The following is a 27,132-nucleotide window of genomic DNA, read 5'->3' as shown; positions in this document are numbered from 1 at the left end:
ATCATGGAATTCTGATCAGGGAATTCTGATCATGGAATTCCGAAAGTGTCATGTGTCTACACCTACAAATAAATGTGTAACCGTGTCCACATAGTGCCCGGATTCCCCTTTTTCCTGCGCTATATTCAAATGCCAGTATGCATTCTACAAACGGTGGAATAGGCTAAATATGATAATAACACAACAACAACTGATGGCAATAGCTAACTACTGTAGCTAACTAGCCAGCTAACCTCTGTAGCTAACCACTGTAGCTAACTAGCCAGCTAACTACTGTAGCTAACTACTGTAGCTAACCAGCCAGCTAACCTCTGTAGCTAACTAGACAGCTAACCTCTATAGCTAACCTCTGTAGCTAACCACTGTAGCTAACCTGCCAGCTAACCTCTGTAGCTAACTACTGTAGCTAACCAGCCAGCTAACCTCTGTAGCTAACTAGCCAGCTAACCTCTGTAGCTAACTACTGTAGCTAACCAGCCAGCTAACCTCTGTAGCTAACTACTGTAGCTAACCAGCCAGCTAACCTCTGTAGCTAGCAAGCAACACTAAATGGATTGCAAAAGGGTTTGCATAACTCTAGCCAAACTAAAAAAAAATAGCTATTCTAAATATTAGCTTGTTGGCTAGCATTTCTGAGGCCAGCAAACACATTCCTCACACACTAACAATGTATGTCCTCCAACGTTATAATGAAAAAGGCGCCTCTCGATTTCAAAACAAGCTTTCTGGAGACTTATGAGAGGAGTGCTGATGACATCGCCCACTGTATGCACTTTCGGTAGCCTGAATTGTGTCCAGACTGAGGAGAAATCCGCACACAATGCATCCCTGACCAACTCCTGAAGTGGTAACCAGATCTGAACACAATCAGACCACAAAGCGACCCGTCTTTTCAATGCGACCTTCGTATTCCGATAGCAGAAGTGTAGACATGACATCAGGAAAAATATGCTTTAACACGAAATAAAACTATCCTAAAATAAAACAAAGCCATAAAATGTTTTATAAAGTCCCAAAAGTAAACTTTGAACATCTTTCAGGTGAAATCTCATGAACACGATCCAACTGACAACTGAGCGCTCTTTGACCTCTCAAGCCACACAAAACAAAATGGAACTTGGCATCACAATGATTCGACTTTAAAAATGCCTTTTCTAGTTAATCAAAAAATCCTAGCAACTTATAACACATTATGCAAATACTGTTGTGAAAGAAAAAAAAGAAGTAAAACCAAATAACTAATTATTAAAACAACATCTTCTTTGGTCCAAGATTATTTGCTTTTCAAAGATATAAAACTTGATTACGTTGCTCTTCACACATAGGGGTTATTGATTTGATAGTCAGAATCTTGTGGTATTGTCAAACTGGGGTGTGTAATATAATAGCAGCCTGCTCCCAGATGTGTTTGATCTGTGTAGCCAACTCCTATGGTCATTGTCATGGCTGGCATGCTATATAGCACAAACAAATCTGGTACCAGGCTAGAAATACAGTGGATACAAATATCCCACCAGTCCTCCAGTCTGATCTATCTGGAGGACCCACCAGTCCTCCAGTCTGATCTATCTGGAGGACCCACCAGTCCTCCAGTCTGATCTATCTGGAGGACCCACCAGTCCTCCAGTCTGATCTATCTGGAGGACCCACCAGTCCTCCAGTCTGATCTATCATCTATCTGAATCCCCCCATCTGAGGAAGTAGACAACTCTTTGGCATCTAATAGCACAGCGCCAACGCTGCATTTAGCATCAATGATCTACTGTACATAGAAGGCAAATGGAGAACACTCGTCTGAAAGACAGAGCACTAAAGCTTTCAACCAGATATAAAAACGTGTCTCGAAAATGTACAATAAGAATTGTATTCAACTCGATAATTCAATGAGAAATATACATACTTGACACGGCAGCGAAATGATTCAGAGGACACTTACAATACTGTAGGGCTGTTATGTCGCGTGTTCCTACTCTTTCTTTGGTTCTCTGTATCTACAATCATCTGCCAAGCCCTTTTCCCACGTAATAAGGCCATTTTAAAGCTTTTAAAAGGTACGCCGTACTGAAAATGCCAGTTCAACGTTTAATTTTTAGTTACTTGATCTTACTCAAATAGAGACTGGTGATACAGTATCTAATGCTTCAATGTTAGAACTATACTGAAGAGGCTCGTCATAAAAATAAAAATAAAAACGTAAACGCTTTTCCAACCTTACAACAAAAAAACAAACAAATAATTCCAAAAGGAATTTTCACAAATCTTCAAACTAAATTCAGCCTGTAACTATAACTCCTGCAGGTAAGACGACATGGCTTGGAAATATTTTCAACCTCATTACCCTGAGTTAGGGAAAATAAAACTGCACAATATACTCTTAAAATGAGGTAGTAGTATAATACGGTACTTGCACAATATACTGTTATAAATGAGGTAGTACTATATATACACAGAGTCAGAGTAACTGAGGTAGACAATCAGCAATGAGGAGGGTCACTCTGCTTCAATGGAAGAAAACAATCTCCTTAATTATAGAATGTATCACGAAGCAATATATTTTTTTACATTCTTTTGAACATTCATTGTTGGGTGAGCTTTGGTTTAGGACAGACATTAAGGACTGGTTTCCCGGACAAAGATTAAGCTTAGTTTTGTAAAAAAAAAAATGTAAAGCCCCTTCCAATGTCCAATCTTCACTGAACATGCTGTAAAGCCCCTTCCAATGTCCAATCTTCACTGAACATGCTGTAAAGCCCCTTCCAATGTCCAATCTTCACTGAACATGCTGTAAAGCCCCTTCCAATGTCCAATCTTCACTGAACATGCTTATCAGGATCCCATAACATCCCTTTCACCAATTCATGACAAAGCATCATCTGTGTGGTGTTTCTTTCTTTGGTGTGCTAATATGGGGGGGGGGCGGTTCTCTTCTACACTGTTCAACCAATCCTGTAAATGTGGAGGAGGAGTTAAGATGGAATTGGTCGACTTGTTAACGTCCTAAAGCAGAAGTCTCTCTTTCCAGTTCCCCTGACAACCGGATGCATCCAACCCCGCTGAGGTAGGTGTCTAAGAAATCATCCCTAAAGACTTGACACAAAGACAGAAACCAGACAGACTGAAAATAAGATCCAAATGAATCAGGAAAACATCAACATTCATTATAAATATCTTGAGGTAGACCTGAAGCAAACACCCATTTCCTCCTTAAAGCTTAAACTTCCTGATCCCTCTATGTAAGTGTATGTTCCTTGCCCAAGGACCTATTTCAGGAGGCAAAGAAGCGAGAAAGGTGGGCTGCTTCAACTGAAAATAAGCCGCATTCAGGTCGGGTAACCTATCACCAGGACGAGCCTGCTGACTGGACCGTGGCCTGGGCAGGATAAACAGCTTCCTCAGTCGAGAGGGAACAGGGCCGTGAGGGATGCTGGACCGTGGCCTGGGCAAGATAAACAGCTTCCTCAGCCGAGAGGGAACAGGGATGCTGGACGGTGGCCTGGGCAGGATAAACAGCTTCCTCAGCCGAGAGGGAACAGGGCCGTGAGGGATGCTGGACGGTGGCCTGGGCAGGATAAACAGCTTCCTCAGCCGAGAGGGAACAGGGCCGTGAGGGATGCTGGACGGTGGCCTGGGCAGGATAAACAGCTTCCTCAGCCGAGAGGGAACAGGGATGCTGGACGGTGGCCTGGGTAGGATAAACAGCTTCCTCAGCCGAGCGGGAACAGGGCCGTGAGGGATGCTGGACCGTGGCCTGGGCAAGATAAACAGCTTCCTCAGCCGAGAGGGAACAGGGATGCTGGACAGTGTCATGACCAGGCTGGTGGAGACCATGGTGGAGACGGTAGGGAGGTCTTAGTGGCGTCACCTCAGATTCCACTTTAAAACCAGGCTTTTCTTCTTCTTCCTTCTTTGGAGTTGGGCTGTCATCCAACTCCGACCCGAAGGACGGAGGCCTGGAGTTACGGCCTGAGGTGGCGGTGGACGGGTTGCTCATCTCATTGCTTATCTCTTCGTTGGAGTAGTGACCAGAGTCTCCTGTCTCCTGACTTCCGTCACTGGTCTCAGTAGTTCCAGAGCTGTTTCCCTCACTGAAGCCCCCGGAGCTCTCCATGTCCCCTAGTGGCCCGAACAGGATATGCAGGCTGGAGGGCTGGAGGGGAGGCGCACCTTCCTTCTCCTCGTAACACAGAACGGTCTTCCCTGCCTCGTACAGATATGCTCTGTTCTCAGCCTAGAGATAAAGGAGAGGAGAGATATTTGTTGTATAACAACATTGTATAACAAATGACCAATACTCAATACTGTAAACTCCATGACTGGTATTTTGATAGCAGCAACATGATTTGGTTCATGTCTGAAGACCGACCTGGCTTGTATTTCTATTGTATCTCTCCCTCTTAAAAAAGTGCCATCTCTCGCTGCGGTTGATACCGCAGACCGGGCCGGCTCCTGTAATCACCAGGTTTGTCCCACCCTGAAAACAGAGAGAGAACCAGATTAGAGACAGATAAAGGCGTAGAGTACATTCAGAAAGTATTCAGACCCCTTTTTGACTTTTTCCACATTTTGTTACGTTACAGCCTTATTCTAAACTGGATTCAATAAATTTAAAAAATCCTCAGCAATCTACACACAATACCACATAATGACAAAGCGAGAAAAAAAACAAATCTTTTTTTTCCTTTCAGATTTACATAAGTATTCAGACCCTTTGCTGTGAGACATGAAACTGAGGTCAGGTGAATCCTGTTTCCATTGATCATCCTTGAGATGTTTCTACAACTTGATTGGAGTGCACCTGTGGTAAATTCAATTGATTGGACATGAATTGGAAAGGCACACATCTGTCTATATAAGGTCCCACAGTTGACAGTGCATGTCAGAGCAAAAGCCAAGCCATGAGGTTGAAGGAATTGTCCGTAGAGCTCCGAGACAGGATTGTGTCGAGGCACAGATCTGGGGAAGGGTACCAAAAATATTCTGCAGCACTGAAGGTCCCCAAGAACACCGTGGCCTCCATCATTCTTAAATGGCAGAAGTTTAGAACCACCAAGACTCTTCCTAGAGCTGGCCGCCAGGCCAAACTGAGCAATCGGGGGAGAAGGGCCTTGGTCAGGGAGGTGACCAAGAACCTGGTGGTCACTCTGACACTGCTCTAGAGTTTATCTGTGGAGATGGTTGTCCTTCTGGAAGTTTCTCCCATCTCTGCAGCACTCTACCAATCAGGCCTTTATGGTAGAGTGGCCAGATGGAAGCCACTCCTCAGTAAAAGGCACATGACAGACCACTTGGAGTTTGCCAAAAGGCGCCTAAAGACTCTCAGACCATGAGAAACAAGATTCTCTGGTCTCATGAAACCAAGATTGAACTATTTGGCCTGAATGCCAAGTGTCACATCTGGAGGAAACCTGGCACCATCCCTACGGCGAAGCATGGTGGTGACAGCATCATGCTGTGGGGATGTTTTTCGGCGGCAGGGACTGGGAGACTAGTTAGGATTGAGAGAAAGATGAACGGAACAAAGTGCAGAGAGATGAAAACCTGCTCCAGAGCACTCAGGACCTCAGACTGGAGCGAAGATTCACCTTCCAACAGGACAACAACCCTAAGCACACAGCCAAAAGACAACGCAGGAGTGGCTTCGGGACAAGTCTCTGAATGTCCTTGAGTGACACAACCAGAGCCCGGACTTTAACCCAATTTAATACATTTGCAAAAAATTTAAAAAAATAATAATTTCTTTGTCATTATGGGGTATTGTTCGTAGGTTGATGAGGTTGATAAAATGTAATCCATTTTAGAATAACGCTGTAACCTAACAAAATGTGGAAAAAGTCTAAAGGGGTCTGAATACTTTCCCGAAGGCACAGTATATGACATAAATACAGTCTCATACATACACACTCATGGCCTGTGTCTGTAGAGTCATGTCTCACCTTGGCATCAATGAAGTGAGGTGCCATCATGGGCATCAGGGCCTCTATGTTCTCAGCCTGGTGTTCATTGGCCAGGGCCAAACCAGTATGTGCACCATGGGTTCCCTCACCGTTCACTACGTCCATGATCTTACAGATGGAAGATTTCCTATTGGAGCAAAGAGTAGAAGTTAGGGGACAATATAAAATAATCTATTTGAAGAGAGTTCTTTCAAAAATGGCTGAAGCATTAGAATGAGTACATGGACTATAGTCTGAGAAGGAGAAGAAGAAACAGAAGAAGAAGAAACAGAAGAAAGAGAAGAAGAAGAAACAGAAGAAGAAGGAGAAACAGAAGAAGAAGAAACAGACGAAAGAGAAGAAGGAGAAGAAACAGAAGAAAGAGAAGAAGAAGAAACAGAAGAAGAAGAAGAAGAAGAAGAAACAGAAGAAGAAGAAACAGAAGAAACAGAAGAAAGAGAAGAAGAAGAAACAGAAGAAGAAGAAACAGAAGAAGAAGAAACAGAAGAAACAGAAGAAGAAGAAGAAGAAGAAGAAACAGAAGAAGAAGAAACAGAAGAAAGAGAAGAAGAAGAAACAGAAGAAAGAGAAGAAGAAGAAACAGAAGAAGAAGAAACAGAAGAAGGAGAAACAGAAGAAGAAGAAACAGAAGAAGGAGAAACAGAAGAAGAAGAAACAGAAGAAACAGAAGAAACAGAAGAAGAAGAAACAGAAGAAACAGAAGAAGAAGAAGAAGAAACAGAAGAAGAAGAAACAGAAGAAGAAGAAGAAACAGAAGAAGAAGAAACAGAAGAAGAAGAAGAAGAAACAGAAGAAACAGAAGAAGAAGAAGAAGAAACAGAAGAAACAGAAGAAGAAGAAGGAGAAACAGAAGAAGAAGAAGAAGAAGAAGAAACAGAAGAAGGAGAAACAGAAGAAGAAGAAGAAGAAGAAGAAACAGAAGAAGGAGAAACAGAAGAAGAAGAAACAGAAGAAGAAGAAACAGAAGAAGAAGAAGAAGAAACAGAAGAAGAAGGAGAAACAGAAGAAGAAACAGAAGAAGAAACAGAAGAAGAAGAAACAGAAGAAGAATAAACAGAAGAAGGAGAAACAGAAGAAGAAGGAGAAACAGAAGAAGGAGAAACAGAAGAAGAAACAGAAGAAGAAGAAACAGAAGGAGAAACAGAAGAAGAATAAACAGAAGAAGAAGGAGAAACAGAAGAAGAAGGAGAAACAGAAGAAGAAACAGAAGAAACAGAAGAAGAAGAAGAAGAAACAGAAGAAGAAGAAGAAGAAGAAACAGAAGAAGGAGAAGAAGAAACAGAAGAAGAAGAAACAGAAGAAGAATAAACAGAAGAAGGAGGAGAAACAGAAGAAGGAGAAACAGAAGAAGAAACAGAAGAAACAGAAGAAGAAGAAGAAGAAACAGAAGAAGAAGAAGAAGAAACAGAAGAAGAAGAAACAGAAGAAGAAGAAACAGAAGAAGGAGAAGAAGAAACAGAAGAAGAAGAAACAGAAGAAGAAGAAGAAACAGAAGAAACAGAAGAAGAAGAAGAAGAAACAGAAGAAACAGAAGAAGAAGAAACAGAAGAAGAAGAAGAAGAAACAGAAGAAGAAGAAACAGAAGAAGAAGAAGAAGAAACAGAAGAAGGAGAAGAAGAAACAGAAGAAGAAGAAACAGAAGAAGAAGAAGAAACAGAAGAAACAGAAGAAACAGAAGAAGAAGAAACAGAAGAAACAGAAGAAGAAGAAACAGAAGAAGGAGAAGAAACAGAAGAAGAAGAAACAGAGAAGAAACAGAAGAAACAGAAGAAACAGAAGAAGAAGAAACAGAAGAAACAGAAGAAACAGAAGAAGGAGAAGAAGAAACAGAAGAAACAGAAGAAGAAGAAGAAACAGAAGAAGAAGAAGAAGAAACAGAAGAAACAGAAGAAGAAACAGAAGAAGAAGAAACAGAAGAAGAAGAAACAGAAGAAGAAGAAGAAGAAGAAGAAGAAACAGAAGAAACAGAAGAAGAAGAAGAAACAGAAGAAGAAGAAACAGAAGAAACAGAAGAAGAAGAAACAGAAGAAGAAGAAACAGAAGAAGAAGAAGAAGAAGAAGAAGAAACAGAAGAAACAGAAGAAGAAGAAGAAACAGAAGAAGAAGAAACAGAAGAAGAAGAAACAGAAGAAGAAGAAGAAGAAGAAGAAACAGAAGAAGAAGAAACAGAAGAAGAAGAAACAGAAGAAACAGAAGAAGAAGAAACAGAAGAAGAAGAAACAGAAGAAACAGAAGAAGAAGAAGAAACAGAAGAAGAAGAAACAGAAGAAGAAGAAGAAGAAGAAACAGAAGAAGAAGAAACAGAAGAAACAGAAGAAGAAGAAGAAACAGAAGAAGAAGAAACAGAAGAAGAAGAAGAAGAAGAAACAGAAGAAGAAGAAACAGAAGAAGAAGAAACAGAAGAAGAAGAAACAGAAGGAGAAGAAGGAGAAGAAACAGAAGAAGAAGAAACAGAAGAAACAGAAGAAGAAGATACAGAAGAAACAGACGACTATTACTAAGATGGACATCGTGTAAATACCTGGATCTGCCTTTGCTGATGAGGATGATGGTACACATCACTATACAGGCCAGAGCGATGCAGACCCCCACGATGATCCCGGTCATGGAATTCTGCTCCGTGTGGTACAGGCCGTCAGAGAACACTGGAAGACATGAGAAATCATGTCACACTGAGTAATCACATCAATTTAATAACTCTACCTACATGTACATATTACCTTGACACCGGTGCCCCCGCACATTGACTCTGTACCGGTACCCCCTGTATATAGCCTCCACATTGACTCTGTACTGGTACCCCCTGTATATAGCCTCCACATTGACTCTGTACTGTTACCCCCTGTATATAGCCTCCACATTGACTCTGTACCGGTACCCCCTGTATATAGCCTCCACATTGACTCTGTACCGGTACCCCCTGTATATAGCCTCCACATTGACTCTGTACTGGTACCCCCTGTATATAGCCTCCACATTGACTCTGTACCGGTACCCCTGTATATAGCCTCCACATTGACTCTGTACCGGTGCCCCCTGTATATAGCCTCCACATTACCTCTGTACCGGTACCCCCTGTATATAGCCTCCACATTGACTCTGTACCGTAACACCCTGTATATAGCCACAATACTTACTACAACACTCTCCAGTCCAACAACACTGACCACTAGCCACAATACTTACTACAACACTCTCCAGTCCAACAACACTGACCACTAGCCACAATACTTACTACAACACTCTCCAGTCCAACAACACTGACCACTAGCCACAATACTTACTACAACACTCTCCAGTCCAACAACACTACGACAACACTCTCCAGTCCAACAACACTACAACAATACTAACGACAACACTCTCCAGTCCAACACTCTCCAGTCCAACAACACTGACCACTAGCCACAATACTTACTACAACACTCTGCAGTCCAACAACACTGCGACAACACTCTCCAGTCCAACAACACTACGACAACACTCTCCAGTCCAACAACACTGCGACAACACTCTCCAGTCCAACAACACTACGACAACACTCTCCAGTCCAACAACACTACGACAACACTCTCCAGTCCAACAACACTGCGACAACACTCTCCAGTCCAACAACACTGCGACAATACTCTCCAGTCCAACAACACTGACCACTAGCCACAATACTTACTACAACACTCTCCAGTCCAACAACACTGCGACAACACTCTCCAGTCCAACAACACTGCGACAACACTCTCCAGTCCAACAACACTGCGACAACACTCTCCAGTCCAACAACACTGCGACATAACTAACCTGTGGTGTCTGAGGAGGAGCCGCTGCCTGAGTGCCTGGGGCTCTTCCCTCGGTGTCTAGACCCAGGCCCCAGGGCCAGCTCCACAGTAGTAGAGAAGGGCCCGTCCCCCACCTGGTTGGAGGCAGAGATCTTCACCAGGTAGACGTTACCAGGCTCCAGACGCTCCAGCAGGGCCATGGTGTTACTTCCTGTAGGGACAGCAGACAGGTTTTTAGAGCGGACTGGAGTAGAATGCATCCTAACACAGCCATTCCCAAAACCCCAGACACAAATCTGGGATGCACACTGGTCAGATACGTCAGAAAGGTTTAAATCTGCACTCAACGGACTCAAACACTCTGCTCTCAAAGCTTCTGCCCAAGCCTGTCTCCAGACCCTCCCCTTCCAAAATGTCCACCTGTGTTTACAATTCCTCTGTAATATCTGTCTGTCTAACCATATCACTCATCCTCCCTCTGCAGTATCTGCCAGTATCTAGCTGTTCCACACACCCTCCCTCTGCAGTATCTGGCTGTCTAACCATCACATTCATCCTCCCTCTGCAGTATCTGCCAGTATCTAGCTGTTCCACGCATCCACCCTCTGCAGTATCTGTCAGTATCTAGCTGTTCCACTCACCCTCCTTCTGCAGTATCTGGCTGTCTAACCATCACATTCATCCTCCCTCTGCAGTATCTGCCAGTATCTAGCTGTTCCACGCATCCACCCTCTGCAGTATCTGGCTGTTCCACTCACCTTCCCTCTGTAGTATCTTCCAGTATCTAGCTGTTCCACTCACCCTCCCTCTGCAGTGTCTGCCAGTCTCTAGCTGTTCCACTCACCCTCCCTCTGCAGTGTCTGCCAGTATCTAGCTGTTCCACTCACCCTCCTTCTGCAGTATCTGGCTGTCTAACCATCACATTCATCCTCCTTCTGCAGTATCTGCCAGTATCTAGCTGTTCCACGCATCCACCCTCTGCAGTATCTGGCTGTTCCACTCACCTTCCCTCTGTAGTATCTTCCAGTATCTAGCTGTTCCACTCACCCTCCCTCTGCAGTGTCTGCCAGTATCTAGCTGTTCCACTCACCCTCCCTCCGCAGTGTCTGCCAGTATCTAGCTGTTCCACTCACCCTCCCTCTGCAGTGTCTGCCAGTATCCGGCCAGCCGGGCCCTCTGTGAGGCGTACAGGATGGTGTAGTGCGTCACTGCCAGGTTGTTCTCCTCTGGTTCCCTCCAGGAAACCAGGGCTGTGCCGTCCTCAATCAGAGACACCCTCACACCTTCAGGAGGGTGTCTGGGCGCTGATGAACAGAAAAAGGGTCATTGAAATATCTTAATTAGCTTAAATGTATCCGTCATCTAGTACAGTTGGCCTTGATTGGTGAATGTTATTGTGTGCACAAGGGTTCGCTGGTTCTCGCCCATCTCAAATACAATTTTAATTTTAAAAAGTTTATTGGTTTCGCGTACAAAAAAAATGGTCAGGTGTTATAGCAGGTGCGGCGTCATGCTTACGTTACTAGCTCAAACAGCGCCTGTAGAATGTCTAGCAAATACAGAAATAATCCACATACAAAACAACAAAAAAAATGTCAGAATGAGTCTAACAAACGAGAGTAGATAAATCAGTGCGAACGGTGTCTGAATACACAGTATAAATACCTGCTGTGTTCAGACAGTAGATCACTTGGAAGAAAATGGTCTGTACAGTAGTAGGTATATTAGGATGAGCTACGTTGAGAATACAGTATATACATAAACAGTGAGTCAACAAACAGTATATATACACACAGAATACGAGGTGACTGTTGTTCTATCCATATACATGGGGCATCAGTCTCAAGGTGCAGGGCAGAGAACCGGCCGGGAACATCTCAGAGTAGACTGGGAAGGAAGCTGTTGATGTCACTTAAAAAAAGTTAAATAGACTCCTTCATAATGCATAGATCATGAAGGACTCTTTTATCCTTGTTATCCTTGGGAAACGTGACATGATGCGTCAGAAGAGAATAAGAGGTTTTTTTTACCTGCTGGTAGAGTCCTCTGAAAGACGACCACGCTCCAGGGACTGTCCAGTTGGTCGACATGGAGACGCACCACCAACTCATAGCGAGTGTTGGAGTCCAGGCTCTGTATCAACACACTCTGGTTGGTACTGACGAGGACAAAACAGACATCCCAGAATAAATATTAGCAATCGTGAGAGGGTTCAATAAAAAAAAAAAAACACACTCCCATGTTCATAACAATGTCGCGTTTCAGTCTCTTGTCAGAAGAGAAGTAAAAGTGTAAAACTAAATCACCACGTGCAATATCAATTTCCACGATCGGAAAAATGACAATGTAAATGGACAATAGCATAGTAGTGAAGTACACTGCAACATGTAGAAAGTGTTGGTCCCACGTTTCATGAGCTGAAATAGAAGTTCCCTGAAATGTTCCATACGCACAAAAAAAGCTTGTTTCTCTAAAATGTTGTGCACAAATTTGTTTACATTCCTGTTACTGAGCATTTCTCATTTGCAAAGATAATCAAAAGATAATATCAAGAAGCTAATTAAACAGCACGGTCATTACACAGGTGCACCTTGTGCTGGGGGGGGGGGGGGGACAATAAAAGGCCACTCTAAAATGTGCAGTTTTGTCACACAACACAATGCCACAGATGTCTCAAGTTTTGAGGAAGCGTGCAATTGGCATGCTGACTACAGGAATGTCCACCAGAGTTGTTGCCAGAGAATTTAATGTTAATTTCTCTACCATAAGCCACCTCCAACATAATTTTAGAGGATTTGACAGTACGTCCGACTGGCCTCCCAACTGTATACCACGTGTTTGGAGTCATGTGGGCGAGCGGTTTGCGGATGTCAGCGTTGTGAACAGAGTGCCCCATGGTGGTGGTGGTGGTGGTGGTATGAGCAGGCAATAAGCTACGGGCAACGAACACAATTGCACTTTATCGATGGCAATTTGGAATGCACAAAACTACCGTGACGAGATCCTGAGCCCCATTTATTTTATAAAGGTATCTGTGACCAACAGATGCATATATCTGTATTCCCAGTCATGTGAAATCCATAGATTAGGGCCTAATGAATTTATTTCAATGGACTGATTTCCTCATGTGAACTGTAACTCAGTAAAATCAATTAAATTGTAGCATTCATATTTTTTGTTCAGTATAATAATCTTAGTAGTAAAGTATTCTTCTTCCTCAACGGACTCCAGGATACAGGTATAAACATCATAAGTATCTTGTAGAAAGAGGAGGAAGGGGAGCGTTACTAAGGTAAACAATAGTACGTTTTGGTAGACAGAAGGGGCTCTCTGGTCAAAGGGGTGAATTGGTCATCAAAAAGAAGGACCAAGGCACATTCTTCATATAATTCATTATTATAATTAGTGTGTCTTCATTATTATTAATCAATGAATATAATTGCTATTGATGAATTATTACTTATTAATTAATACAATTATTAATTATTACAATTATTAGTTATTATAATTATTAATCATTATAATTATTCATTATTATTCATTAATTATTATTATTATTAATTATTATTAATAACTTAATATAATTACTATTGATTAATTATTAAAATTATGAATTAATACAATTATTAATAATTATAATTATTCGTCATTATAAGTATTAATTATTATAATTATGAATTATTATTTGTTATAATTATTATATGTATTAATTATATGAAGAGTGCCTCTTTTCTTATTGACGATCATAAGTATCTTGTAGATCACGAGCAGTTCTGTTGCAGAAAAATTGGTCATGAACTCACGTCTGTACGTAGCGTATGGCTGACGCGTTCATCAGGCCCACAGGCGTACAGCGAGCTGTGTAGCTGACAGCCTTCCTAGAGGCGAAGGCAGGACGGCTCCAACGCAGGTACACCGCTGACGAGCTGTTAGCCACCGCACTCACATGGTCCGGGGCTGGAGGGGAGGCCACCGGGTGATCTCGTACAGCTACAAGACACACCCACACACAGATGGAAAACCAAAAAAATTTGTCACAAAAACAAAATAACATTTCCTGTAGAAAATGCGTGCGATTGTTTCAGATTGTTGAATAAGTATTTTTATGGTAGTGGGAGATGTGTTAGAGGCCCACGTAGAATTCAGGATGAACAGAAGCTGAAGCAGATTTAACCAATTTTTCTGTTTACTTACACACACATCCTGGGGTGCTGAGTGTCTGGTCGGCCTGGTAACCATCTCCTACAAGGCTTAATGCCAACAGTTTCACATGGTACTTCCTCCTTGGGTCTGGAAAACATTGAATGATAGATTAATAAATCATTTCTGTGGAAATATATATTATATTTTCTGTCTATTGTCAACTGACCCACATTCGCGTTAAAAACATCAGTGCGAACAAAAGGCGAATCTGAAATGGCCATTATCAGTCAAAACATAAGAAATAAATGAAAAGTTAACAAAAGTTTGCTTTTTTCAGTTAAAGTACTAGCCCCTAAGAGCTGGAGGGCAAACGACCTCTTGGTCTTAGCTGACCGTTCCCTACTCACACAGAGTTCAGTGTCTCCCCCCCTCTTTTCCCCTCAGAACAGCCTTAATTCGTCAAAGCGTTGGACTCTACAAGGTGTCGAAGGCGTTCCACAGGGATGCTGGCCCATGTTGACTCTACAAGGTGTCGAAAGCGTTCCACAGGGATGCTGGCCCCATGTAGACTCTACAAGGTGTCGAAGGCGTTCCACAGGGATGCTGGCCCCATGTAGACTCTACAAGGTGTCGAAGGCGTTCCACAGGGATGCTGGCCCCATGTTGACTCTACAAGGTGTCGAAGGCGTTCCACAGTGATGCTGGCCCATGTTGACTCCAATGCTTCCCACAGTGGTGTCAAGTTGGCTGGATGTCCTTTGGGTGGTGGACCATTCTTGATACACACGGGTAAACTGTTGAGCGTGAAAAACCCAGCAGCGTTGCAGTTCTTGACACAAAATGGTGAGCCTGGCACCTACTTTTCCGCTTGCTAGATACTTTATGTCCCAAATTATACTATTTACATTTTATAGTCTATATATTATAGTCTATATTTATAGTTTATATTTTGACACTAGAATCAATGTTTCTGACTCATAATGCCGATGCCACATCGGCCGTTTTCAAAATGAGAAGTTGATTTTTTAGGGCCAATCGCTCTTTAAAAATGGTGCAATTCAATTCAGTGTCTTTCACTTGAAAACGCACCACACGCTAACCATCTCCTAAATCATGACGTATTTTAGGGGACCGTTAAGGATTTGTTTTATATCTTGGTGTGAAAGGTTAGGTTCTGGGTATTGACCAGTGGAAAGGGGAGGGGTGGTGTGTGTGTGTGTGTTTAGTCCAGGCCTGTTGTTGTGGTGATGGGGGATGAGACCAGGAGGCTTGGTGGGAGGCCTGGGGCTAGGGGCTGGGGTGCGGGGGCCAGAGGCAGCATTCAGCTGCTAGGACCCAAGGCCCCTGGGACAAGGGGGGTTGACTAGGGTCAGGGGTCAGGCCAAGATAGAACAGAAGGAATCTGGGCTTCAGGACTGTGGGAGAGGAGAGAGTAGACCATTCTATGACATTTGAAATGTCTTTATTCTTTTGGAACTTCTGTGAGTTTAATCTTTACTGTTCATTATTATTGTTTATTTCACTTATGTATATTATCTACCTCACTTGCTTTGGCAATGTTAACATATGTTTCCCATGCCAATAAAGCCTCTTGAATTGAATTGAATTGTAGAGTAGAGTAGAGTAGAGTAGAGTAGAGTAGAGTAGAGTAGAGTAGAGTAGAGTAGAGTAGAGTAGAGTAGAGTAGAGTAGAGTAGAGTAGAGTAGAGTAGAGTAGAGTAGAGTAGAGTTGAGTTGAGTAGAGGAGGAGCCCACTTTGTTTCCCCTTGTCGGGACCTTCTGTTCCACCTGGCCGCCCCTCCAGCCTTCTATCTACCCTCCACCTGGCCGCCCCTCCAGCCTTCTATCTACCCTCCACCTGGCCGCCCCTCCAGCCTTCTATCTACCCTCCACCTGGCCGCCCCTCCAGCCTTCTATCTACCCTCCACCTGGCCGCCCCTCCAGCCTTCTATCTACCCTCCACCTGGCCGCCCCTCCAGCCTTCTATCTACCCTCCACCTGGCCGCCCCTCCAGCCTTCTATCTACCCTCCACCTGGCCGCCCCTCCAGCCTTCTATCTACCCTCCACCTGGCCGCCCCTCCAGCCTTCTATCTACCCTCCACCTGGCCGCCCCTCCAGCCTTCTATCTACCCTCCACCTGAACGCCCCTCCAGCCTTCTATCTACCCTCCACCTGGCCGCCCCTCCAGCCTTCTATCTACCCTCCACCTGAACGCCCCTCCAGCCTTCTATCTACCCTCCACCTGAACGCCCCTCCAGCCTTCTATCTACCCTCCACCTGAACGCCCCTCCAGCCTTCTATCTACCCTCCATCAGGCCATCAGTTATAAATCTATAAACTTCCTTCTAGATGAATCTATAAACGTCCCTCTAGATAAATATATAAACTTCCTTCAAGATAAATCTATAAACTTCCTTCTAGATACATCTATAAACGTCCTAGATAAATCTATAAACTTCCTTCTAGATAAATCTATAAACGTCCTAGATAAATCTATAAACTTCCTTCAAGATAAATCTATAAACTTCCTTCTAGATGAATCTATAAACATCCCTCTAGATAAATCTATAAACTTCCTTCAAGATAAATCTATAAACTTCCTTCTAGATAAATCTATAAACTTCCTTCTAGATAAATCTATAAACTTCCTTCTAGATAAATCTATAAACTTCCTTCAAGATAAATCTATAAACTTCCTTCTAGATAAATCTATAAACTTCCTTCTAGATAAATCTATAAACTTCCTTCTAGATAAATCTTTAAACGTCCTTCTAGATAAATCTATAAACTTCCTTCTAGATGAATCTATAAACTTCCTTTATGATAAATCTATAAACTTCCTTCTAGATAAATCTATAAACGTGCTAGATAAATATATAAACTTCCTTCAAGATAAATCTATAAACTTCCTTCTAGATAAATCTATAAACGTCCTAGATAAATCTATAAACGTCCTTCTAGATAAATCTATAAACGTCCTAGATAAATCTATAAACTTCCTTCTAGATGAATCTATAAACTTCCTTCTAGATAAATCTATAAACTTCCTTCTAGATAAATCTATAAACTTCCTTCTAGATAAATCTATACACTTCCTTCTAGATAAATCTATAAACGTCCTAGATAAATCTATAAACTTCCTTCTATATAAATCTATAAACTTCCTTCTATATACATCTATAAACTTCCTTCAAGATAAATCTATAAACTTCCTTCTAGATAAATCTATAAACTTCCTTCTAGATAAATCTATAAACTTCCTTCTAGATAAATCTTTAAACGTCCTTCTAGATAAATCTATAAACTTCCTTCTAGATGAATCTATAAACTTCCTTTATGATAAATCTATAAACTTCCTTCTAGATAAATCTATAAACGTGCTAGATAAATATATAAACTTCCTTCAAGATAAATCTATAAACTTCCTTCTAGATAAATCTATAAACGTCCTAGATAAATCTATAAACGTCCTTCTAGATAAATCTATAAACGTCCTAGATAAATCTATAAACTTCCTTCTAGATGAATCTATAAACTTCCTTCTAGATAAATCTATAAACTTCCTTCTAGATAAATCTATAAACTTCCTTCTAGATAAATCTATAAACTTCCTTCTAGATAAATCTATACACTTCCTTCTAGATAAATCTATAAACGTCCTAGATAAATCTATAAACTTCCTTCTATATAAATCTATAAACTTCCTTCTATATACATCTATAAACTTCCTTCTATATAAATCTATAAACTTCCTTCTATATAAATCTATAAACTTCCTTCTAGATAAATCTATAAACGTCCTAGATAAATCTATAAACTTCCTTCTATATAAATCTATACACTTCCTTCTAGATAAATCTATAAACGTCCTAGATAAATCTATAAACTTCCTTCTATATAAATCTATAAACTTCCTTCTATATAAATCTATAAACTTCCTTCTAGATAAATCTATAAACTTCCTTCTAGATGAATCTATAAACGTCCTTCTATATAAATCTATAAACTTCCTTCTAGATGAATCTATAAACTTCCTTCTAGATAAATCTATAAACGTCCTAGATAAATCTATAAACTTCCTTCTAGATAAATCTATAAACGTCCTTCTAGATAAATCTATAAACGTCCTTCTATATAAATCTATAAACTTCCTTCTAGATGAATCTATAAACGTCCTTCTATATAAATCTATAAACTTCCTTCTAGATAAATCTATAAACGTCCTTCTAGATAAATCTATAAACGTCCTAGATAAATCTATACACTTCCTTCTAGATAAATCTATAAACGTCCTTCTAGATAAATCTATAAACGTCCTCCTAGATAAATCTATAAACTTCCTTCTAGATACATCTATAAACGTCCTCCTAGATAAATCTATACACTTCCTTCTAGATAAATCTATAAACGTCCTTCTAGATAAATCTATAAACGTCCTCCTAGATAAATCTATAAACTTCCTTCTAGATACATCTATAAACGTCCTAGATAAATCTATACACTTCCTTCTAGATAAATCTATAAACGTCCTCCTAGATAAATCTATAAACTTCCTTCTAGATACATCTATAAACGTCCTAGATAAATCTATACACTTCCTTCTAGATAAATCTATAAACGTCCTTCTAGATAAATCTATAAACGTCCTTCTAGATACATCTATAAACGTCCTAGATACATCTATAAACGTCCTAGATAAATCTATACACTTCCTTCTAGATAAATCTATACACTTCCTTCTAGATAAATCTATAAACGTCCTAGATAAATCTATACACTTCCTTCTAGATAAATCTATACACTTCCTTCTAGATAAATCTATAAACGTCCTTCTAGATAAATCTATAAACGTCCTTCCAGATAAATCCTTTAACTGTTAAAAGCCTAGATTGAGATCTAATCATATTATGTATCTGATGGGGGCGGCAGGTAGAGAGACTTACAGTAGAGAGACTTACAGTAGTGAGTCATTTAGCAGACTCTCTTATCCACTACAGTAGTGAGTCATTTAGCAGACTCTCTTATCCACTACAGTAGTGAGTCATTTAGCAGACTCTCTTATCCACTACAGTAGTGAGTCATTTAGCAGACTCTCTAATCCACTACAGTAGTGAGTCATTTAGCAGACACTCTTATCCACTACAGTAGTGAGTCATTTAGCAGACACTCTTATCCACTACAGTACTGAGTCATTTAGCAGACACTCTTATCCACTACAGTACTGAGTCATTTAGCAGACACTCTTATCCAGAGAGACTTACAGTAGTGAGTCATTTAGCAGACTCTCTTATCCAGAGCCACTACAGTAGTGAGTCATTTAGCAGACTCTCTGATCCAGAGTCACTACAGTAGTGAGTCATTTAATAGACTCTCTGATCCAGAGTCACTACAGTAGTGAGTCATTTAATAGACTCTCTTATCCAGAGTCACTACAGTAGTGAGTGCATACATTTTCATACTGGTCCCCCGTGGGAATCGAACCCACAGCCCTCGGACATCACAGAGGCCATTGTGAAATAGGGGACAGACAGTGCAATTCTCTAATCCAAGCCCACTGTCTCAAGACCATAGGTCATAGGTCCTTTGTCTGTCTAGCTCTGGCCAGTCCCAGGGGGCCGTGGGGTGTGGTGGTAACCTCACCCCATCCTGCTGGAGATCGAGTGCTAGTCAAGGTGTCGGGGGGGGAGCTCTGGCCCAGTGGCTATAGTACAATAGCCAGGGATAACGTATGCAAGCCAAGGATGAGATCCATGGGAAACGGTGGTGGGAAGAACATCTGGGCCCTGACCTCTGGGCCCTGACCTCTGGGCCCTGACCTCTGGGCCCTAACCCCCTTGGAGGCTTTGCTGCTCACACAATGCTGGGAGAGGGAATGGAGAGACACTGGGGAGGGGACTGGACAGTGACTAGAGTAGCATGGTCCCAGGTCTGTGTGTGCCGTCTTCACAACTCATATGGTCAATCGTGACAACAAAGAGTTGGTAAGACAGCACAAACAGGACCAAGACAGAGATGGAGAGGGGGGCTGGGGAGGAGAGGGGTGTCTGTTTAGGAAACAAGGGCCAGGCCGTACTGATCGGGCACGGACGGAGAGAAAGAGCAAGAAGACATTAAAAGATGTCAGTGCATATACAAAATACGCCCCTCCCCACTCTCTCCCTAATGTTTAACAACTACACAGGGAGCCAGAAACTCCCCAGGCCACTGATGTTTCATTCTGTGTCCTCAAGCTGGAGTTCTATACCCACCTATACCCAATCTATATCTATACCCACCTATACCCAATCTATACTTACACCCACCTATACCCACCTATACCCAATCTATACTTATACCCTCCTTTACCCAATCTATATCTATACCCACCTATACCCAATCTATATCTATACCCACCTATACCCAATCTATATCTATACCCACCTATACCCAATCTATACTTACACCCACCTATACACACCTATACCCAATCTATACTTACACCCACCTATACCCAATCTATATCTACACCCACCTATACACACCTATACCCAATCTATACTTACACCCACCTATACACACCTATACCCAATCTATACCCACCTGTACCCAATCTATACCTAGACCTGCGTATACCCACCTGTACCCAATCTATACCTATACCCAATCTATACTTATACCCACCTATACCCAATCTATACCCATACCCAATCTATATCTATACCCAATCTATATCTATAACCACCTATACCCAATCTATATCTATAACCACCTATACCCAATCTATATCTATACCCACCCATACCCTATCTATACCTATACCCAATCGATACCCGCCTATATCCAATCAATATCTATACCCAATTTATATCTATACCCACCTGTACCCAATCTATATCTATATAGGTATAGATTTGGTATAGGCGGGTATAAATTTAGATAGATTTAGATTGGGTACAGGTCTATAGATTAGGTAAAGGTATAGATCGGGTACGGGTGGGTATAGGTATAGATTGGGTACAGGTGGGTATAGGCAGGTATAGGTATAGATTGGATACAGGTGGGTATAGATTGGGTACAGGTGGGTATAGGCAGGTATGGGTACAGATTGGGTACAGGTGGGTATAGATTGGGTACAAGTGGGCATAGATATAGATTGGGTACAGGTGGGTATAGGTATAGATTGGGTATAGACGGGTATAGGTATAGATTGGGTACAGGTGGGTATAGATTGGGTATAGGCGGGTATAGATATAGATTGGGTACAGGTGGGTATAGATATAGATTGGGTACAGGTGGGTATAGGTATAGATTGTGTATAGGTTGGTTATAGACGGGTATAGATATAGATTGGGTTTAGATTGGGTATAGGTGGGTATAGATATAGATTGGGTTTAAGTGGGTATAGGCGGGTATAGGTATAGATTGGGTACAAGTGGGTATAGATTGGGTACAGGCGGGTATAGATTGGGTACAGGTGGGTATAGGTATAGATTGGGTACAGGTGGGTATAGGTATAGATTGGGTACAGGTGGGTATAGGTATAGATTGGGTACAGGTGGGTATAGGTATAGATTGGGTACAGGTGGGTATAGGTATAGATTGGGTACAGGTGGGTATAGGTATAGATTGGGTATCTATACCTATACCCAATCTATACCTATACCCGCTTGTACCCAATCTATACCCACGTGTACCCAATCTATACCCAGTGGTACCCAATCTATACCCAGTGGTACCCAATCTATACCCACTTGTACCCAATCTATACCCACTTGTACCCAATCTATACCTATACCCGCCTATACCCACTTAAACCCAATCTATATCTATAACCACCTATACCCAATCTATACCCAATCTATATCTATACCCGTCTATAACCAACCTATACCCAATCTATACCCGCCTATACCCAATCTATACCCAATCTATCCCCAAATCTATATCTATACCCAATCTATACCTATACCCAATCTATACCTACTGTAACTATCACTCACCCAGGCCACTGATGGTGTATTCTGTGTCCTCAGGCTGGAGCTGGATGGAGGGCTGTTCTGGTTGGCCCTCCTCATGGTAACAGAGCCGGTAACCCTGGACGACCACGGAGCCTGGAGATGGCTGCCATCGAACCAAGATGGAGGTGCAGTTGAGAGGCTCCAGTTGCTGCAGCAGTGGGGCAGGTGGCACTGTGGGGACACAGGAAGGAGAGTCGGTACGAAGAGGATGATGAAGGACACAGGAAGGAGAGTTGGCATGAAGAGGATGATGAAGGACACAGGAAGGAGAGCAGGGAGGAAGAGGATGATGAAGGACACAGGAAGGAGAGTCGGCATGAAGAGGATGATGAAGGACACAGGAAGGAGAGTCGGCATGAAGAGGATGATGAAGGACACAGGAAGGAGAGTCGGCATGAAGAGGATGATGAAGGACACAGGAAGGAGAGTCGGCATGAAGAGGATGATGAAGGACACAGGAAGGAGAGTCGGCATGAAGAGGATGATGAAGGACACAGGAAGGAGAGTCGGCATGAAGAGGATGATGAAGGACACAGGAAGGAGAGTCGGCATGAAGAGGATGATGAAGGACACAGGAAGGAGAGTCGGCATGAAGAGGATGATGAAGGACACAGGAAGGAGAGTCGGCATGAAGAGGATGATGAAGGACACAGGAAGGAGAGTCGGCATGAAGAGGATGATGAAGGACACAGGAAGGAGAGTCGGCATGAAGAGGATGATGAAGGACACAGGAAGGAGAGTCGGCATGAAGAGGATGATGAAGGACACAGGAAGGAGTGTCGGTACGAAGAGGATGATGAAGGACACAGGAAGGAGAGTCGGTACGAAGAGGATGATGAAGGACACAGGAAGGAGAGTCGGTATGAAGAGGATGATGAAGGACACAGGAAGGAGAGTCGGTATGAAGAGGATGATGAAGGACACATACAGGCACCGCTTCAGGCCAGGGCACATAGGGGCCGATTCGGATTTAGGAGTTTACGTCTTTCCTACACACATCTTGTAACGTCTGCTTCCAACTCACACCCTCAAACACCTAGATCCCCTGAACGCAGATCCCAATCACCTAAATTCTAATCACCTGTTCACACACCTGTATATCATTATCACACACTATTTAGTTCAGTTCATTGCACCCCATCGTTGTGAGGTATTATGTGTTTTGTGACACACGTCTTTCGGAGCTCTGTTTTTCCCGTGCTTTACTCCTCCCGTGTATGATAGTTTTTGGCCTGCCTCACTAACGATGCCTTTTTTCCTATTCCCTGCATGTACTTTAAGCCTATCAGATTTCCTGTTATCAACCTATTGCCTGATCTCCCGGAGGACATTACTAGCCTGTGTTTCCCTGCCTTTTTGGATCCTCTGTGTATGACCTTCTGCCTGCCCCTGGACCCACTTACCTGCCTCCTCCTGTGTATGACCTTCTGTCTGCCCCTGGACCCAGCTACCTGCCTCCTCCTGTGTATGACCTTCTGTCTGCCCCTGGACCCAGCTACCTGCCTCCTCCTGTGTATGACCTTCTGCCTACCCCTGGACCCAGCTACCTGCCTCCTCCTGTGTATGACCTTCTGCCTGCCCCTGGACCCAGCTACCTGCCGCCTCCTGTGTATGACCTTCTGCCTGCCCCTGGACCCAGCTACCTGCCTCCTCCTGTGTATGACCTTCTGTCTGCCCCTGGACCCAGCTACCTGCCTCCTCCTGTGTATGACCTTCTGCCTACCCCTGGACCCAGCTACCTGCCTCCTCCTGTGTATGACCTGTGTTAGTCACCTTTATTACTGGAGGTTTTGGGTTAGGGTGTGATGTTAGTTACATTTATTACTGGAGGTATTGGGTTAGGGTTAGGGTGTGATGTTATTCACCTTTATTACTGGAGGTATTGGGTTAGGGTGTGATGTTAGTTACCTTTATTACTGGAGGTATTGGGTTAGGCTGTGATGTTAGTCACCTTTATTACTGGAGGTATTGGGTTAGGGTGTGATGTTAGTCACCTTTATTACTGGAGGTTTTGGGTTAGGGTGTGATGTTAGTCACCTTTATTACTGGAAGTATTGGGTTAGGGTGTGATGTTAGTCACCTTTATTACTGGAGTTATTGGGTTAGGGTGTGATGTTAGTCACCTTTATTACTGGAGGTATTGGGTTAGGGTGTGATGTTAGTTACCTTTATTACTGGAGGTATTGGGTTAGGGTTAGGGTGTGATGTTATTCACCTTTATTACTGGAGGTATTGGGTTAGGGTGTGATGTTAGTCACCTTTATTACTGGAGGTATTGTGTTAGGGTGTGATGTTAGTTATCTTTATTACTGGAGGTATTGGGTTAGGGTGTGATGTTAGTCACCTTTATTACTGGAGGTATTGGGTTAGGGTGTGATGTTAGTCACCTTTATTACTGGAGGTATTGGGTTAGGGTGTGATGTTAGTCACCTTTATTACTGGAGGTTTTGGGTTAGGGTGTGATGTTAGTTACCTTTATTACTGGAGGTATTGGGTTAGGGTGTGATGTTAGTCACCTTTATTACTGGAGGTATTGGGTTAGGGTGTGATGTTATTCACCTTTATTACTGGAGGTATTGGGTTAGGGTGTGATGTTAGTCACCTTTATTACTGGAGGTATTGGGTTAGGGTGTGATGTTAGTCACCTTTATTACTGGAGGTATTGGGTTAGGGTGTGATGTTAGTTACCTTAATTACTGGAGGTATTGGGTTAGGGTGTGATGTTAGTCACCTTTATTACTGGAGGTATTGGGTTAGGGTGTGATGTTAGTCACCTTTATTACTGGAGGTATTGGGTTAGGGTGTGATGTTAGTCACCTTTATTACTGGAGGTATTGGGTTAGGGTGTGATGTTATTCACCTTTATTACTGGAGGTTTTGGGTTAGGGTGTGATGTTAGTCACCTTTATTACTGGAGGTTTTGGGAGTGCGGTGGGAGGTCCAGGAGGAGGGTTCACACCACCCCACCCTGGTGGCTGCAGAGATCCGGAGAAGGTAGATGGTATCAGGCTGAAGGTCACCGAGGAGGTACTGGGTGTTGTTCTGGGCCAGCTCCACAGACAAAACCGTGGCGTCTGTGGCCGTGCGGTAGGAGAGTCGGTAGGCCCAGATGTTACCACGGGACAGTTTGGTGGACAGGGGTTGCCACGACACCTGGATGTCTGTAGGGCTGTGGCTGGTCAGACTGAGCTCCGGGGTACGTAGGGGCACTGAGGGAACAGGAAGAGCGACATCATATACATCATTATATATTAGTCATTTAACAGATTCTCATTTCCAAAGCGACTTTCCAATCAGTGCATTAACTAATCGAGGTAAAACGATCACATAATATGTTTAACATCGTTACAAAAGGTAAAAAACCTTCTTCAGAAGAGCCAATATCTGAAGAATAACGCGAGTGAATATGCATATTCAATATAATAAATAGTAATATGATATAATAATATGATAATACATTGACTCACATCGTTCACCTGAATATTACGGCAATATTATCTCAAATTAAGCGATTTAGTGAAAGGAATCATTGAGTCCCTGTCCTCTACGGCTCAACTCAACTCAACTCAATTCATGTATATTTTATTGGTGTGAGAAAGAAAAAAAAAAGGATACAAATTTGTATGGCCTTATACTCACCGTCCTCCAGAGTGTGTTGACAGACTTGGTCAGACATACGGCTAGCTCCCATCGGCATATAGGCCACAATGTAGAACGAGTAGTTCCAGGCTGGCTCCAAGTCATCTATGATGTAGCTGGTCGTGTCGTTGCCAATCACTGCCTGATACTCCTCATTGTTTAGTCCTGGAACGGACAGGCAGCAGATGAAAAGCATAGGTTTAACACGTTACGTGTAAGATGCCTCAAATGTAGGGCTCCCTTTAAAAAAAGAGGAAGTACCTCAAATGGGACCTGGTTAAATAAATGAGAAATAAAAACAAATAAAATAGATATAAAAAGACCAGAGATCTTCATAACCCTGTGGTATATAAACAAATTGAATTCACTGTTTGGGTAAACTACCCAGCAAACCAAAATTGGTTCTGTGAACGTTGCTCTTACATTTTGTTTGCGACAGTATGCTCAAAATGTGTGTTATTACATGATCTGGAAACCTAATTAGAACGTTTGGGGAATGTTCTGTGGGTGGCTGTTACAGATGTAGTGCACAACATTATAGTTAGGTGAACGTTCTACGGATATTTCATTTAAAAAAACATTGTTTGAATGTTTTTTTTTTGGGGGGGGTGTTATCCTGACGCTAGATAAAACCTTAACTATAACTTGCAGTCAAAGGGCTACCCACCAGCCTTGAAACAGAACTGGAAAATGGCAACATCATTTCGTAGATAATTGTAATTAAGTTAAAGAATTTGTGATCTACAACTTGTAAAAATTGCAAATTAATTAAAATATTATAATTATAAAATTTCAAAATCATATCCCATTTTGGGTAATTTCCCCTAGCAACATTATGAGGTTGCCATGTTAAATCTTGGTTACCATTGTTACACACATTCCATTGTCCATGTTTGCAAAAAGAAACGCCGGACCGGACCGGAGGAATCCAAAAACAATGCGCGATAACAAGCTAAATAGCAACAACAACAAAAATCTCAGATGCCAGAACAGTATTTTATTTCGTTGTCAGGACCCTCGCATGTTTTGAGACAAGTGTAAGCCCAAAGGGCCTTATATTAACCGAGAAGTTCTGTGAGCCAGTGTGCAACAAAAGTAACCAAAGTGAAACTGTGTTTTTGATGCTAAATATCATAACTTTGATTAAAGAAAAAAAAAATGTATGTGCAACTTTTACAAGTTCTGAATCATTCATGCTCATAACACTATATACATAATGTTGCAGTTCAGTTTTCTGGGTCACGGAGCAACACATTTTTGGTAGGTGGCCCTTGGACTATTGCAGGGAATCTTAGCTAATGTTCCGGGAATGTTTCTGGTTTGCTGGGTAGTCCTTCTGCTAATAGTCTCTCTTGCCCCTCAGATGTTCTGTAAACATTGACCTAATGCAGAGCAGAGTCACATTCCCTGTGACATGTCTTTCCTGCCCAAAGGCCTCAAACAGTCCTAACCTGTGAGTTAAAGAAAACCTTTTTGTTTACATTTGTCTGTATCCACTTTTTAAGTGTTTTGTTTTTTTATTTTTTAGCAACTGTCAGCAATTATTGTTGTTTAAAATGTCAGTTAACTAATGTTTCTAGATTATCTTCTGATTTCAAAACATTATTTGTGTGGAGGTGCTG

General features: G+C 42.2%; 1 protein-coding gene across 1 annotated transcript in view; it reads right to left on the bottom strand.

Annotated features, from left to right (window-relative positions):
- Nucleotides 1–2,526: 2,526 nt before the first annotated feature.
- LOC110502588 (protogenin B-like) overlaps nucleotides 2,527–27,132 on the bottom strand; it is a 37,196-nt gene continuing 12,590 nt past the window's right edge. The window contains exons 9-20 of the mRNA XM_036960800.2: nucleotides 25,511–25,675; nucleotides 24,775–25,080; nucleotides 21,854–22,042; nucleotides 13,925–14,020; nucleotides 13,534–13,720; nucleotides 11,761–11,888; nucleotides 10,864–11,034; nucleotides 9,753–9,941; nucleotides 8,476–8,599; nucleotides 5,934–6,081; nucleotides 4,364–4,471; nucleotides 2,527–4,228 (exon numbers count right to left, since the gene is read on the bottom strand). Of these exons, the coding sequence (XP_036816695.2) occupies nucleotides 3,338–4,228; nucleotides 4,364–4,471; nucleotides 5,934–6,081; nucleotides 8,476–8,599; nucleotides 9,753–9,941; nucleotides 10,864–11,034; nucleotides 11,761–11,888; nucleotides 13,534–13,720; nucleotides 13,925–14,020; nucleotides 21,854–22,042; nucleotides 24,775–25,080; nucleotides 25,511–25,675 (2,702 nt within the window). The 3' untranslated portion in view covers nucleotides 2,527–3,337. The remainder of the gene's footprint in view (nucleotides 4,229–4,363; nucleotides 4,472–5,933; nucleotides 6,082–8,475; nucleotides 8,600–9,752; nucleotides 9,942–10,863; nucleotides 11,035–11,760; nucleotides 11,889–13,533; nucleotides 13,721–13,924; nucleotides 14,021–21,853; nucleotides 22,043–24,774; nucleotides 25,081–25,510; nucleotides 25,676–27,132) is intronic.

This window comes from Oncorhynchus mykiss, chromosome 2, assembly GCF_057628025.1.
Source record: "Oncorhynchus mykiss isolate SJ-2025 chromosome 2, ASM5762802v1, whole genome shotgun sequence".
Taxonomy (NCBI): Eukaryota; Metazoa; Chordata; class Actinopteri; order Salmoniformes; family Salmonidae; genus Oncorhynchus; species Oncorhynchus mykiss.
Note: the sequence above shows the minus strand (reverse complement) of the source record. Positions and strands in the feature narration are given on the sequence as shown.